The sequence below is a fragment of the Scomber japonicus genome, chromosome 1 (genome assembly GCF_027409825.1).
Source record: "Scomber japonicus isolate fScoJap1 chromosome 1, fScoJap1.pri, whole genome shotgun sequence".
Lineage (NCBI taxonomy): Eukaryota > Metazoa > Chordata > Actinopteri > Scombriformes > Scombridae > Scomber > Scomber japonicus.
In genome coordinates, this window is record NC_070578.1 from 20,697,158 (window position 1) to 20,713,123 (window position 15,966).

The 15,966-nt window shown below is 41.3% G+C and overlaps 3 protein-coding genes across 3 annotated transcripts; 2 read left to right on the forward strand and 1 right to left on the reverse strand.

Annotated features, from left to right (window-relative positions):
* Positions 1–793: 793 nt before the first annotated feature.
* On the reverse strand, positions 794–2,919 carry thap11 (THAP domain containing 11). The gene has a single exon (XM_053323197.1). It carries the CDS (start codon positions 2,609–2,611, stop codon positions 1,775–1,777), a length of 837 nt encoding a protein of 278 aa, XP_053179172.1. The 5' UTR covers positions 2,612–2,919; the 3' UTR covers positions 794–1,774.
* Positions 2,920–4,391: 1,472 nt separating this feature from the next.
* Positions 4,392–8,311, forward strand: gfod2 (glucose-fructose oxidoreductase domain containing 2). Its single transcript, XM_053323155.1, has 3 exons — positions 4,392–4,439; positions 5,963–6,343; positions 7,151–8,311. The coding sequence occupies exons 2-3, from the start codon at positions 6,091–6,093 to the stop codon at positions 8,050–8,052; spliced, it is 1,155 nt and encodes a 384-aa protein (XP_053179130.1). The 5' UTR covers positions 4,392–4,439; positions 5,963–6,090; the 3' UTR covers positions 8,053–8,311.
* A 2,667-nt stretch (positions 8,312–10,978) lies between these two features.
* On the forward strand, positions 10,979–15,297 carry LOC128362421 (uncharacterized). Its single transcript, XM_053323183.1, has 3 exons — positions 10,979–11,368; positions 12,825–13,256; positions 14,802–15,297. The coding sequence occupies exons 1-3, from the start codon at positions 11,119–11,121 to the stop codon at positions 15,140–15,142; spliced, it is 1,023 nt and encodes a 340-aa protein (XP_053179158.1). The 5' UTR covers positions 10,979–11,118; the 3' UTR covers positions 15,143–15,297.
* The last annotated feature ends 669 nt before the right edge of the window (positions 15,298–15,966 follow it).

The window sequence follows — 15,966 nt, forward strand, 5'->3', positions numbered from 1 at the left end:
TTTTTGGTCAAAAAAGAACCAGTAGAAACAATTTTGTCATCTGGGATCTTGCAGTGTTCCATTATTTTTATACTGATGGCCTATAGTATTAATTAGCTCAACCGAAATATAGTAGATTTAACACTCTATAATAAACCTGAAATTTATCAGGAATATGAGCATCTCTTTCAAAGTTTTGGGAAATGATTGTTGTTTCTCAGCAGTTAAACTCCACATCAAACTAATATCTTCAATTATTATTGAAAAGAAAAGCAAAAATGACAGGTTGTACACTTCATCACATCTGTCTTTATAAGGCAACATCTTATGCAGGATGCTCTCTTCACACTGACAAAGTACATATTAAGTTACGCTTTCAGCACCAGTTTGTATCAAATGTCATCCAACAGGTGCTCAAAACAGGACAGAAATATTGTCTGAGTTTCTTTCCCATCACAAGTCTTTACAGTTGATGATCTAATTGGATACAACTAAACACAGCGTAAAACAAATAATACTTAAGCTATTATTTGTCAATAGCACTAAAGTCTCTCATATCTGTACCTTTTTGTTTAAAAAAAAAAAAAAAAAAGACCAAGCAAAAGATCCTTAGAGATGACAGCGACCTGGTGAGTTTTTCCACTGTGGTCAATGAGTTATAACCCTTTCACTTCAAGGTAATTACAATAAAAAATACTTTAGTATTCGACCCACAGCATTTTCCTGTTTAGTTAATGACACTGGACAAAACCAGGACACATTTGATGAGTTGCGAAATTACTCACTATTTAAAAAAATGAAGTTTACTTCAAAAGCCAGAAATGTATGTAACATCCTGCACTTAAAGCACTCATGAACAGGACAGAGAGATGCAGCCACTAAATGTCTGTGTGGAAAAGCATCTGACCATAAACAGGCACATAAAGTCACGAATCACACAGAAACAAGCAGGTGCTTCTTCTCACATCAACCTTGGAGACAGTCAAAAAAGTCCAAGTTGCATAACAAATCTCTACCAAATGTTTTGTAGTTCACTCAAGATTCCTAGGGGGGAAAATCGTTGCACAAATGTAATTTAATGCTTGTCTTCAAGTAACATCCTTAACTAAGATTTCATCCTTGGGTTCCCTTTCAAGCATTAAAGGATTCCTCAAATGTCTGTTTTGCTGCATGAATATATTTAGCAACGGATATAAAAGGAAATTAACCTAAGATATCTTTAAAGGGAATTCAGAAACAGACATGGTAGAGTTTTATTTCATGAAATAACACCCTTTAAGTGTGCCAACAATAGTGTTTTGTTACCAGATCCTATGGACAGTCCATCTTGGCTTACTTCGCCTGAACTTCTACAATCTGTTTTGAGATGCTTCTTGCAACAACCTCCAAATTTCAGTCAGAAAATAAAAATATAAAAACATTTTAAAAGAAATCTCAAGGAGAAAAACTTTCTATGCAACTAGGCAGTCTTGAGCACCTTGCTTGTCAGTCAAGTTATAAATATACCAGCCTAACTTGTAAGTCAGTGCAAACTACGAGTCTTCTGTATGGATAAAATAGGTATTATTGACCTCGGTTGAGCTGCAGGCCAACAGTAGAGTGCTCATGTTTCCAGGTGATTAGCAATGAGATTATTACTATCAGCTACATAACTAGCCAGTCAACTTCTTTTACATCAGGTCTACGAAAAACCAGCTCTACTCGTTGAAAATAAATTGTCATCGCTTGTAGTTTCATACAAAATAGGTCTTCAGCGTCCTCGATGTCAGTCTGAGTCTCTGGTGATGTTCACCCATCACATTTTATTGCGGACACTAACAAAAGCCACCGATTTGCCGTACAGCAGCCGGTCCCGCTCCCGCACCTCCTCCTGCAGCTTGGCCTCAGCCACCCGGAGTTGGCGGATGGTCGCCTTCATCTCCTTCATCTTCACCTCCATGAGTGCGATGATGTCCCGCTGCTCATTCAGTTTCCGCAGCAGCTCGGCGGACGTGGTGCCGGTGGTCAGCGAGTAAGAGTGGTCCAGCGGGCTGCTGGTCACACTGACGTACTGCACAGGCGCCTGGTGCACCGTTTCTACCGATGAGTCGTCTGCTGTCAGGTCGTCGGAGCTGCACACTGGAGCGGAGTAGGACGTCCCCTCCGACTGAGCGGGCAGCCGCGCCGTGCCCAAGTACTCCCCGTTCTGGCCTATCTGAACCACGGTGATGCTGTCGTCGCTCGCCTCGCCGCCAGCATTAGCCTCGGCTCCTTCTACCGTGCTGCCCAGGACATTACTCACATTAGTGAGGACGATCCCGGAGGTCGCTGCTGCGCCGGGAGCGGGAGCCGCCGAGGACACTTTCCTGCCCCTACCCCGCCGGCTTCGCCTCTCGTTCACCCCCCGCAGAGGGAAGAGGGACGGCACTCGGATGCTGTATGTTTTCCTCCCGCCAGCGAAGTGCACGCTGCAGACTCTGTGTCCAGTGGTGGGCTGGAAGGTGCTAAAGCAGCCGCTGACCCCGGCCCGGGAGATGTTCCGCAGCCACAGCTCCCGCAGCGCCGTATCTTTGGGAAACGTGTAGAAGCGCAGGTCCCGGTCCCGGTGCGAGTTGTTGTAGCAGCCAGGGACACAGCAGGTGAACCCGGGCATGTTGAGCTCCACACCGAGCCTGAAAACACAGCCTCTCGACTCAATTTACCTTGTTTGGTTGTTGTTTCTTTATTCTGTGCGTTGTTGTGAAGCGGCCTGCAGGCGGAACTACACGTCCCACAACGCTAACAACTTCCTGTTTATTTTCACCTAAACTGAGCCGCACGGCCTCTTAATCCATGCCTTTCTATGCGGAGTGAAAGCACACGAAGCTTATATATTTGCTGAATTCGAGGCAAATACTTAATTTTCGGCGGTAAATGTCTCGTTTTTGTTCTTCTCGGGTTTTAGTCAAACCAACCGTCCGCCATTAAGAACTAAAAATCCCAGAATTCCTTGCGCTTCCTGTCAGTGAGAGACTGCCCCTGCTGGTCACTCTGTGGTACCACACGACTGACTCCACAGAGCAGGAATAGCAATATCATGTGTAAGATTAGTGAAAGAAAGTATTTTTGAATGGAGGTTCGACATGTTGAACATTAATATCAGGGACAACGCAAAAACGTGTTGTCCGTCTAAATGTCGCCACACATGTCAGTCAACACTCTACATTCATGGAAACCAAATGAAGTCCATAAATGTCAAGTCATGCAAATTAAAGGATGGCTTACCAATTTTTCAGGTCAGTCTTAAAACAACAGTCAGGTGTCCAGATGAAAATGTAAACAGGGTTTTCTTGCTGCAATTGTTCATAATCTACATACTGACCATTAAAAAAATCTCTTCATAATGTACTTACACCTCTTGTTTTCACATTTTAAATCTCCAAATATTTTTTATTAATTTTTATATGTAAATATTAGCATTTTAGCTCAATAGCTTCCAGGTCATGTGACCAACTGACTCAAAATCAGTGTGGGGCCATAGTACTCCACTGGCTGCATGAGATACACCTCTCTTTTCACATCTGAAATCTCTAAATATGTTTCCAAAATTAAAATGTTGATGTGGATGTTTCATGTGGATGGCAGCATTCTGATAAAATATACATTTTTTTGTTTGATGCACTGATGCACCATGGTCTCCGTTTTGACATTTATATGTTTTAAATGAGTTACTGAAAGCAATTTGAAAATTGGATCCTTACATAATTCGTAAGCCCATGTTGCGAATAACGGGAAAATATCTTCTTGTATGTGGATGTTTTTGTATTTTGTGCCATAATTTGGCTGGTTTTATTGTTGATTATGGCACACTCATTTATAAGAAAATTAAAAACTGGCTTTCTTTGCTGTACTTGTAGCTTATTCTGTTTGGCCAAATGTATTTATTTTAGTTTGTTCTGTTGCTTATTTTTCATTGATTTACTGTTGCAACTGTCTTGTGTGTCACTACGTTTATGAAAACCGTTAGGCTTGTTAAAAAAACAAACCTTCATTACAAAAAAGTGCAATAAAAAAAAGAATACTTTACACAACAAAACCTCTCTACAGCCTACATGATATAATTCTTGCTCTGTATGTTGTGTATTTTTAGTCTTTGTAGCTTAATAGGCGCGCACAATGCATCATGGGAAAAAACGGTGCCAGATCAAAAATGCACTTGCTCAATCGATCAATACAAATTTTCCTAGTATTATAATAATTATTTTAGTTATTTCCCTCTTATCTGCAAGACATAGGTCTCACCCGAACAAGGTTACGTGTGTAAGGTGCAAATTTGGTTATGTACATAGCTAACGGCGTCTGTGTTTCCGTTCCTCGATCCTCCGGTGTTGACACATCTCCCTCCCGTTAGTGTCTCCTGCTCTGCTGAAGTTACCATTAGCAACTGGGCAGCGCCCGGATGAACACCGACCAACGCTGCTGATGTTGGGCTGATAAATCCGGTAGGTAACTAACGTTGTATTTTCTTATCGGTAGCCGCCCTACTCAATGTAAAGACATTTAGAGAAGATATGTTTAGATGTAAAGTTGTGTCAGTATCAATCTGCGTTTACCGGGAGCTGTTTGAAGTCTCTTTGCGGCTTTCTGGCCGGCTAGCTTGTTAGCCGCTGAACGTGCTAGTTCACGTTATGAAAAGTCTATGCGTTTCGTCTGGTGTATGTGTGGGCGCTAGCTTTAAAAGTTGTGCTACTTTCTGCACGTTTTTGGCATACAAAAGTTGACCCATAAGAAACCCTGGCAGCCATAGACTTCAAGGACCGTAACCACATCATAAATATGTTATCTGACCGGGTCGTTAGCAGCAGAACAGGGCTGCTGTTCCGTGTCCAGTGTGAGAGGCTGCTGACAGACTGTATGTTTGAGTGAGAAAAGATGTACTAAAATATTTATTTATTAAAGGTTTTCTAGTACAAGATACAAATCCTCCACACCAGACTGCACAACTCAAAAGAAAACAAATGTAAGACCACAATATACTTATAGCAACAAAAGCTTCTTTATCTGTACTGCCATGCTGTTACAGAGAAATAAGTGATTGTCAGCTCCTGTACACACGACAGTGTCACATCTTCTCTCATGTTCATAACAATATAATGACACAGACCAGGTTTTCGTTGCATAACATCATTAAAGTCCAGTCAGGAAAGAGCTGCTCATACTCCAGCTTAAAGCAGGTCTCAGCATCCCACCCTTAAAGTAATAACAATGTAGGGAGGGGATCTCACCTCACATGACGACAAATGTATGCGATAACAGCAATTGCTCATAATGACTGAAATCCACCCAACAGTTTCAGGTCTGTAACAGTTACATAAAGAAATCATCAAAGGGAAGTGGAGAGGAGACCTGAGCTGAACTCACTTAAACAAATAACCTCTGAATGAGTCGGTCTGTCTGAAGGAAGAATGTTAGGATCAATTGTTGACATGAATTCAACTATCTTATGGGCCACCAGATTAGTGCTTAACTTGGATAAGATCACGCACACACAAATGGCACTCTCTATGGAGGCACAGGTGACGTTGATTTGTGGGTGTGGATCATCTGAGGAATGGCATGTTAACTATGTGGCAGGACACAATGTAAGTAGTTGCCAGAGACCGCTGATAAGAGAAACTGGTCTAGGTTTCCATCTGACATGTTTGTCCTGTTTCTTGGTACAGTTGCCAGGGCTCGGAGATAAATCGATATAATAAAGATATTGTGCTGGCTACTTATTTAATGGGATTTGATTAAAAATGGGACAGATTAAAGTACTCTTGTTCCTTGTCTTAAATCTTGCATTACAATAAAGTGGTTTTCTATATGTGTGGCCTCCTAATCCACAGAGGTCGATCATATAATTTACATTTAACAGTAATAATCATGTCCCAGAATATGGCTGCTTTATTGAACTGTAGAAAAAGATATTGTGGCTTTTGTATTCGTCAGCCCGCTCTAACAGTGTGTTTATTTATTTTTACAGGTGCAGTGAGCTCTCCCTAATCCCGGGACGACCCCTGAGGCCTGTACAGACAAGTGGATTGTTGGCATTTGGGATGTTAATGAGGTTGGCCATGGTTCAGACGTAAGGTTGCCGTGAGTGGCACTGCCATGTTGCCAGGAGTCGGTGTATTTGGCACGGGGAGCACAGCCCGGGTGCTGGTCCCGTTGTTGAAAGCTGAAGGCTTTGAGGTGCATGCACTCTGGGGGCGAAGCGAAGAGGAAGCAGGCTGCTTGGCAAAGGAGCTCGGCATCCCGTTTCATACCAGTCGATCTGATGACGTCCTGCTGCACCAAGATGTCGACCTTGTTTGCATCTATATTCCACCCTCAATGACGCGCCAGATTGCTGTCAAAGCACTGGGTAAGAGGCCACAGACGCATGTTCACCTGCAGTGTGTCAGCCACATTCACCAGAGCTGACCGGTCCAAATGCTTTGGCCCATAAATCACTCAGTGATTGAGATACGCAGTCAACACAGGTCATAAATAGTTTTTTTATGACACTGAATTAGGATCTGATGTAACGTGACCTGAGACAACTCCAGGGCAGGTTTGCTGTGAGACAGATTGAGTGTTTGGGAGCGTTATCACACGACTCTTCAAAGCATGTTTGCTTTTCAAGTTGTCATTTCAGGATATTTCTCATATCAATAGGCAACATTAAACATACATGCATACAACGCAGTCAGAGTCTGCGACGTCTATCGAGTTAACATATCTAATGGAATTCCTGAGAGTTGACCTCAGCTTCCTGTTTTAGTTGCAGCTTCCTGAGTGTGTCCCCGCCAAAGGAATTGTCTCAATCCAAGTGGCACTGAAGGCTGCCTGCCTCTATATTTAAAAACCATACATGCCCGCTGTCGACTTTTTGTTCATTCATACCAAACAAGGAAAACTAAACTTTTACATGAATTTAAAATAACTTTTAACGTAAAATGTTTGCAAAACTTTATGATAATCAAAGGCTGATCTAGAAATGTACTAAGTGATCTGTAAGTGATCATGACCACCGTGACCTAACACATAAAACCAATTGCTTAACTTTTTTTGTTGTAACATAAGAAGGCCAAAAAGACAAAAGGAGTCTGACAGCTTTGTTTTTTTACCTCAAAGATTTTAATATTACCTGAATAATAATGAACAAAACCTTCCCTCCATCTCTCTACAGGTATCGGGAAGAATGTTGTTTGTGAGAAAGCTGCGACTGCTGTGGATTCGTTCAAGATGGTGACTGCAGCCAGGTATTATCCACAGCTGCTCAGCATTATGGGTAATACCCTGCGCTTCCTGCCAGCTTTTGTCGCAATGCGCCAGCTGCTGGTGGAGGGATACGTGGGTGAAGTGCAGGTGTGTGACGTCCGTGTCTACGGCCCCAGCCTCCTGGACCAGTCGTACGGCTGGACGTGTGAGGAGCTGATGGGAGGAGGCGGTCTGCACACTGTCGGCTCCACCATCATTGACCTTTTAAGTTACCTGACAGGGGCACGAGCCAATCGCGTTCATGGCTTACTGCGGACCTTTGTGCAACAGAACGGTTTAATCCGAGGCATTCGACGAGTCACAAGCGATGATTTCTGCTTCTTCCAAATGTTGATGGGTGGACCTGGGTCTTCCTCCAGTGGTGTGTGCTGCACTGTGACCCTGAACTTCAACATGCCTGGGTCGTTTGTGCATGAAGTTATGGTAGTTGGATCCACTGGGAGACTGGTTGCCAGGGGGACGGACCTGTATGGTCAGCGCAACGGCGGTAAAGGTGAGGAGCTGTTGCTAGGGGACAGTGGGTGGGCTGGACCAGAGGTGAAGGACATGCCCTTGCCTCACCTACGGGGACTGAGCTCCATGGTAAAGGCGCTGAGACAGTCGTTTCAGGCTCACGAAGAGCGCAGGTCATGGGCGCGCGGACCAGTCGCCATGGCACCAACGTTTGAGGATGGCCTGTACGTGCAGACGGTGGTGGAGGCTGTGAAACGGTCCAGCTGCAGTGGAGAGTGGGAGTGTGTTGAGATCATGAGCCAAGAGCCCGATCCGAACCACAACCTGTGTGAGGCTCTGCAGAGAAATAAGAACTAAACATATTTATAGTGCAGCTATGGCGCGTCTCTGACAAAACTGGGCTCCGAATGTTTCTCCTTCAGTTCAGTTGCTTACCCATGACTACTTTTTATTTTCACTCTTTCTCACATTTTGAGCTGAAGTGTGAACTGTGTTGTAGATGTTTGCACCCTCACAGTCGTGATTTGATCATACACAAAATTATACCACAGCTCCATTATTCCAATTCATAAAACATGTGAATATTTAAATGGAGGTTACCATAACCTGAGAAACAGCTGACCAAGTGGTAAACCTTTAAAAACAAGTTTATCTCAAGCATATAAAAATGGCCTTTTCTGTACCAACTGAGAAAACATTTATATTGCAGATGTTGATGTGTTTGAATCAAAAACCATCATGTTAAGTTATTCCCAACTCCAACAGCACCTGATACTGAAAGGGATGGTTTAATAACGCAGTATGCAGATGATTTGACTAACAAAATACTTTCAGCGTGACACTGGCACGATTCAGCTGATGGAGCTACTGTATGTTTCTGAATAAGAATAATGGAGCTGTGGAGAGTTTAATTTAATCCTTTAAATGTGTAATAAGCACAAACATTTAAAAATGGCGAGAAGGGCTCGTAGGTTTTTTTGACACAGTGCCAGAGACTGGACGAGGAGAATTGGAGGACATAAAATCTGTGAGATACCAGAGATTGTTTAAAATAAGCTATGTGGAAAATAAAATGATTTAAAAAAAGTCCAATTTGTAGCATTCCCCCATTTAAAATGTCCGATTCTTGAAGTGATACTTGATCTTGAATCTGTCGCTGTCGTCTTGAAAAGAGGCTGTAAACAGTCTGTAGTTTCTTCCTTCACAGACAAAAGCAGCAGTGAGCTCCAACAGTGGATTTTACAAGTTTCCATCCATATACACATATGTGTAATTATCCAAAACAGATAAAAACACGGGAGGGTGATGGTGCAACACGTACACCATCCCTGTATTTACTGAGATTTTTGAGTAACTGAGTTACTAGAAAATATATTTTGGGATGTTTTGATCCTGTAATCTTTTATCCACTGACACTGAAGAAGGAAACGACCGGCTTTTAACAGAAACCTTTCAAGCTTACAAAGAGTGAGCGTTTGATATTCGAAGGACAGATTTTAAGAGTTTTAAACTTAATATTATGCTAGCAGAAACAGGCTAGTCCTAAAAATGATAGTCTTCGACTTAGAGTCTGATCGTATTTGACAACTATATGAGTTTAAAATGTGTGTAAAAGCTTTGTTTACATTTGTTAATCTTTGAAATAATTTTAGATGTTTTACGAGACTCCTTTCTGGCAATCTGTGCATCAAAAGATATTATGTTAAAATCCAGAGAGTGTGGGGGGGGGGGCACCATCCGCCTCTTTTACACTATTCACCCTGAAACCTTACTGATCTTTTTATTGAGTAAAACCACTGGATTTGACGTGCGTGAGAGTATAAATGTGTGGCTCAGACCAAGAGATAGGAAATGTTGTTTCTTAACAGTTTACGGTTGTAGTCGCTCACTGCATTTCAGTTTTGCTGAATATCCCGAACGTTATCGGTCCTGCAAGTGTTGAAGACAGCAGCAGATCATTTCGGCCTGTCTCCCCTCGTAGACCCTTTCGGGATCTGCAAATACGAATGCATACACGTTGCACGCTTACCTCACGCTATCCCAACAGTGCTTTATAAAAACTCAAGTTTACATTAAGTGTCTTCATAATACACATCACATCTGCCTGTGTAATGTTCATGATGCACCACTATTAGAATACATTCCAGCCACGTTATCACATTCTTATTTACAGATGTTTTGGTTTGTGGGTTTTTGCACTGATAACTGATGATATGCCACATTATTTAAACTGCAGTGCAATTCTTGTTCCAGCTCGCTCACTGCAAAATGAATTTAACATGTGTCTGTATAAGGAAGACGTTTTGTATTTATTTATGTTTTGGTGTGTGGAAAATGCTTCCCGATGTTTATTCTGTTCAGTGTTTGTGTTTTTTCAGCCTGTGAATTTCTGTTAAAGCTGTTATATTTATCTTGTTTAGAGTTAGTGTTGTTTTAACACGCCTTTTTTTGCATTTTGCATTTCAAGTTCGGAAACTGTACTGTTCATCTGACTGACAGATATTTCCTTTAATAAATACAGTTGTATCCATTTAGGTGTCTGTCAATTCAATGTATTGATTCTGCTCCTGTTAAGTGACGGTAGTTTTGTTTCTTTGTGTATCGATGAATTCATAAATGGAGCAGATGTCATAATAACCCTAACCTAATATAGGTTAATCAAACTAGTAACAAAGAGCTCATCGAAACATTTCTCACCATCATCAACAACAGCTCTACACTTTTTTTATTTTAGTGTCTACATGAGTTTTAAATGTATGTCATTGATTGTAAGACGCTATTACCTACTCTGCCATCATGTGATGTGATGGTGGATAATTTCACAAAAAGATATTATTGACCATAGTGCTCAGTCATATGGCCATCCAAGCGACCCCTGGAAAAACCCCATAACTAAATACGATTCAGCAAAGAAATAATTTCTTTATATTATAAATTCTATGTAATTCTAGACTTGTAAATGTTGTGGGTATTAAAGGTGAGTTCAGGTTTCAAATGAAGCTAGAAATATGAAATTAGGAGTTAGTGGTAACACATCCATTAATTGCGTGTACGTTTCTTGTCATAGTACAAACTACGTTTTATCATGCGACGACGGTGTGCATAAAGGAAAGAGGTTAAGGAAAGATCATGATTTGGGCGAGTTTTAAGTCTCGCGGGATCTTTCGCCAATCTAGGGTTACCATCATAGACTGTAGGTTACCGGTTACCATCGACAGTGAGACCGGATGTGACGCTGTGTAATAATATCCTCCATTTAAAACCAAACAAGAAGCTCAACAGCCAACAGGATTGGGTTACCGGACAGGTGAAAGCTGTCTGTCGGTACCGGAGAAAACACCGAAGCTGTAGAGCCGGACAGAGAGGGTGAGCACGGTGTAGCGGCACATGTTGTGTGTTGCTAGACCGTAGCTACCGATAAACATGTCTCGTAGGAGAAGTGTAGTGTGGGGCTTCTTCAAAGCAGTCGACTCAGACTCGGTCCAGTGTCTGCTCTGCAAAAATTATCTGGGGAAAGGCGAGCAGGGGACCACCACAGCCATGCTGAGACATCTGCGTGTCAAACATCCCACAGAGGTCGCCATAGCCGAGAAAAGTGATGGACATGGACCTGAAACTGCTGCCAGCAACGGAGTCCAGGACCTGGAGGCTGACAGGGGACAGTTCTGCTCCGGTATTGACTCCTGCATACCTGAAGATGCTGAAGGCAGCTTCAAAGGGAAACATTGATCATATATTTAGAGTATTTATCTTTGTCATGAAAACAGAAGAAATGGGTTCAGATCAAAAACCACTGTACTTAGACTTGTCACGGAGAGACTCCAGACACTCATTAAAACAACATTTGAGATTAGTGAAACATTTTTTGTAGCTTATTTGGTCTGTTGTGGTGTGGAGAAATATAAGTGAAATCACCCTTTTTCTGTTTTCATGAGCGAAATAAAGAATCAAAAACGCACAATCTGCTGCTTAATATCAATAGCCTATTCATGTTTCCTTAAACTTTTCTCTAATTCAGCTCAATCTGTCAATTTGAAGTTGACTTCAGCTTCCTAGTCACCTACAGCTACCCTGCTACCTTTGGGTATTTAACTGATTATGAGCAGAAGTGGATGAGCTAGTTTGAGTTATTTTATAGGGGTTAGGGTTAGATCATATCATTATCAGAAAAATCAAAGTTGACTTTTTCTCTAATCTTATAATGAATACTGAATCATTTGAACATTGAAGTAAAACCATGTGACAAGTTTAGAGGGAGAAATCACTATTTATTGAAGCTGTTAACATCTGAAATGTGAGCCTGACTACACTGCTTTTTGTAAAACAAGAACCAAAAAGGCTGGAAACCAATATGTGTTGTATTTTAACGCTTGTTATATTGTCCTTTGTGAGTAAGTAAAGCTGTTAAATAAATGTAGTGAAGTGGAAGTATAAAGTAGCATCAAATGGAAATACATGAGTAAAGTAGAAGTACTTCATTATTGTAGCACAGTACTTAAGTAAATGTACTTATTTCCACCACTGATTATGAAGACAATTGTAATGTTTTACAAGCTTCTTTGAAAGCACTGGATTATTCTTATTGACTTTTAAACTCACTTCAGCCAGCGCAGTAAAAGGTAAATGATCCTCCTGAGTCTCATCACACGCTTCTCCTGTGAGTGTTAAGAACAGATTCATCAGAGTACATTGTAGGAGCCAGATATGAATTTGAGTGTGGTGCTCCTCCCAAACAGCAGGGGGTGCATGTTTATGCTGACAGGGCACTGACTTATATTTAAAGGGTCATGCCAATCACCACAGGTGCGCTGATGGTGAGGGCAAAAAGTTTTTTGACTGCGTTCAGGTCGCAGCTATTTTCTGTTTATTTGGTTTATTATGTTATTTTGTGTTAAGAGCAACAACGAAAACTAAGCGTTGTGTTTAAATGACCAATAAATAATTTATCAACCAATTAAGTAGTGTGCGTATTGAGTGCACGTCAGAACATCCAGCCATTAGCAGCCAGTAGTGGCTTTAAGTTTAGGACTAGTCACTACATACATAAAACATCACATAAAATTTGCCACTTTCATCATCATGCCTGAAAATCTTCTGCTTTATTTACTTAAGTTTGTTTTCTTCTTTAGTGGAAGTGTCGCTGGATGATGGAGACTCTGACACCATCACCACAGTGAATGAAGCTGACATTAATTCGGCCATTAATGGAATCCTGGAAGCAGCACAAGGAGCTCCAGTAGAGCAAAGAACAGATGAGGAGGCAAGTGGTCGCTGTTTAAAGCGCAGACGGAATACAAGGAGTTTGATTTGGAGACATTTTGAGCGCTTGGAGAGTTTGGCTGCTGCTCGCTGCCGGATTTGCAAGAAAAAGATACAATGCTTTGACAGCAGCACCAGCAACCTGCACCGACACATGTCAAAGAGGCACCCGGAGGCGTCTCAGTTAGCGGCTGTTGTGCAGAACCCGCCAATATCCAAGTCATCACACGGCTCAAACACTAACGTAGACACATCTACTCCACCAGTGACTGTGGAGGTGTCGGAGCAGAGAGAGTTTTCAGGTAATGTTTTGAAGTTCCCTGCTGGTTGTGTTTGTTATAAATTCAGACTTTTTAAAAATGCATCTTAATGATAAATGACAAATATTTAACCCACTTAAAAGAAGATGACAATTATTGAATGTTTTTTAAACACAAACCTAAATTATACACAGTTTAAAATTGAACTAATGTTATCTTTGCTGACCTCCAGTGGTTAAACTTCTTACCTCGCTGCACAGATGTAATTCAGGAACCCACAACATCATTGACCATGTTTACATGCACAAAATATTCCAATTTATTCTAAAAAAAAAGACAATATTCCAACTACGCTGTTACATGGCTAATGAAAATGAATAATTAACTTATATTCCCATTTACATACAGAGGGTTTTCAGGGTTTCCTTCTGCTTCAGTGAGAACAGGAATCACAAGATCTCTGCAGGCAGTGAAGTAAACCAGCAAGATGAAAAACATTAGTGAGCTGCTGCCTGACATTCAGAAGTGATATTATATGACTGATATTAGAAATGTATAGTTACAGGCACATGCAGTACCCAGCCTATCTCATGATACTTACTACACTACTGGGTGTTTTTTGGTGCGTCACATCAGTCCATGTCATGGAGAAGGGTGCACTATGTTTTTCCACGCCACACTGAACATTTCTTCACTCTCCTCTCATTCCTCTCTCCTGTTTGCCTTCCTGCTCCAGCATGTGGCATTTTGTCTGTGCACGGGTAAATGGGCAAGAGGGCCACAGTCGCTGAATGTTATGGTATTCAGAATAATAGAGGATTATTAATGTGCATGTAAACATACTCACTGTTGGGTGTGGTTACAGGTGCATCTGAGCACATTTATTAGTGAAACGAGGTGTGAAACCAGACAGAGCAGCAAAACACTAATTTTCAGCCTCCAAAGGGCAGTAAAATACAAGCAGATTTATTTTTTATTATTTAAATCAGGAACTGATCAAATAAAAAGTAAAAAGACCATGAATCTGAGTATGCATGTAAAATAGTACAGCCCTGGTTATATTGAATAAACATTTAAAATGCATTTGAAATATCAGCTGGGTTTGCATCAGCATGGTACACTGTTTCATCATACATTCAGAATCAGTCAAGCAATCAATCAAATCACAACAAACATTATCTTAGGGGACTTTTCACATAGAGCAGGTCTAGACTGTACTCTTTAAATTAAAGTGACCCAACATTCCCACATGAGCAGCACTTGGCGACAGTGGCAAGGAAAAACTCCCTTTTAACAGGAAGAAACCTCAGGCAGAACTGGGCTCTGAGTGGGCGGCCATCTGCCTCGACCAGTTGGGGTTAGAACAAGGTTAAATGTTTCACACTCCTGTCATAAGCCAACAAACATTATTTAAATATTCTATATTTAACTACTCATACATGTGTTGTCAATGTAGACTACTGTATGTTCTCAGTAACTTAGAATGTCATTTTATACCTCAGCAGCCTAATGTATGTTAAGTGAATTATTGTTACATTTTGTGTCCCTGCTGTTTTCAACTCGTAGCTTTCTCTTTCCTCCTTGCAGATGTGATCAAAGATTCAAGAATGTTTGGAGGAGAGAGGCGTGTTTTCAGGAGAGAGCATGAGCTAATAGAAGCTCTGAGGAGAGCACAGCGGGAGGAGGCGCGTGCCCTGGAGCATCAGAGGGAGCTTCTTGAGAAGCTGCATGCAGTGAATGCCAGAGAGGCAGCTGCAGAGAGGGAGCAAATTGAGTCACTGAGGAAAGCACAGCAGGAGGAAGCCAAAGACTTAAATAGACAGAGAGAAGAGCTGAAGACAGAAAAAGCAGAGCTGCAGAAGAAATGGGAAGAGCTTCAACGGGAAAAGGAAGAACTCTTGTTTTCCAGAGGACAGTCAGCCTCCTGATTGTGCGACAAGACTCAGGACCCAACAGGACTGATGGGTGTTGACTGTCATCATCATCATTTCTTAAATTATTTAGGACAAACTCAAACATATGATGGCATGAAAAAGTAAACTCCACTCCATTACAGCTGTGCCGTACTGCCTTATGGTGTCTAAAAATGTAAAAAGTTGTAATATTGGGACAAAAGAAAAGGAGATTTCTAGACACTCTTCTGCAATAAATGCTTTCATTAAATGAATACATCACTTATGTTTCAGTCCTTCAGAACACTAATTATGGAGTTAATATTTAATGGACTTCAGTATGTAATATTTTCTTCTTTTTTTTAAATGGTTGAATTCCTCAATTGGCAGGTGGTCTGATTTATCCTGAGTAATCAGGATATTGTTTCCTGGGGGTGGGGGATAGCAAATACTGTTAAGTGTTTAAAAAGTAATTGTATAATGCCTTGAGCAGCTAAATTTAGATTGCATTCACCACTATTTTATTGGTGTGTTGGCAGATATTTCAAACCCAACACCAATGCTGGACTACCAACGGGCCCTCGGGTTCCCCCTTAGGCCCCCAGGATCAATGTGTGACAACGGGGTTGTGATTTTCTAACATGGACATGTTTGAGGTATGCGTGTCATTTCAGCACAATATCAACTGAAAAAAATAATGGTGTTAAGGCAGCTCCAGTATTTTTACCTCATCTTGATGTCATATTTTGTAGAATGTTCAAAATGTAGTAATTATAGGCTACCTATGTTATTTTAGTTCGTATTGTGCTTACATGGTGCACATTTCTAAATAACCTATACCTCATCAAATTGACACAAAT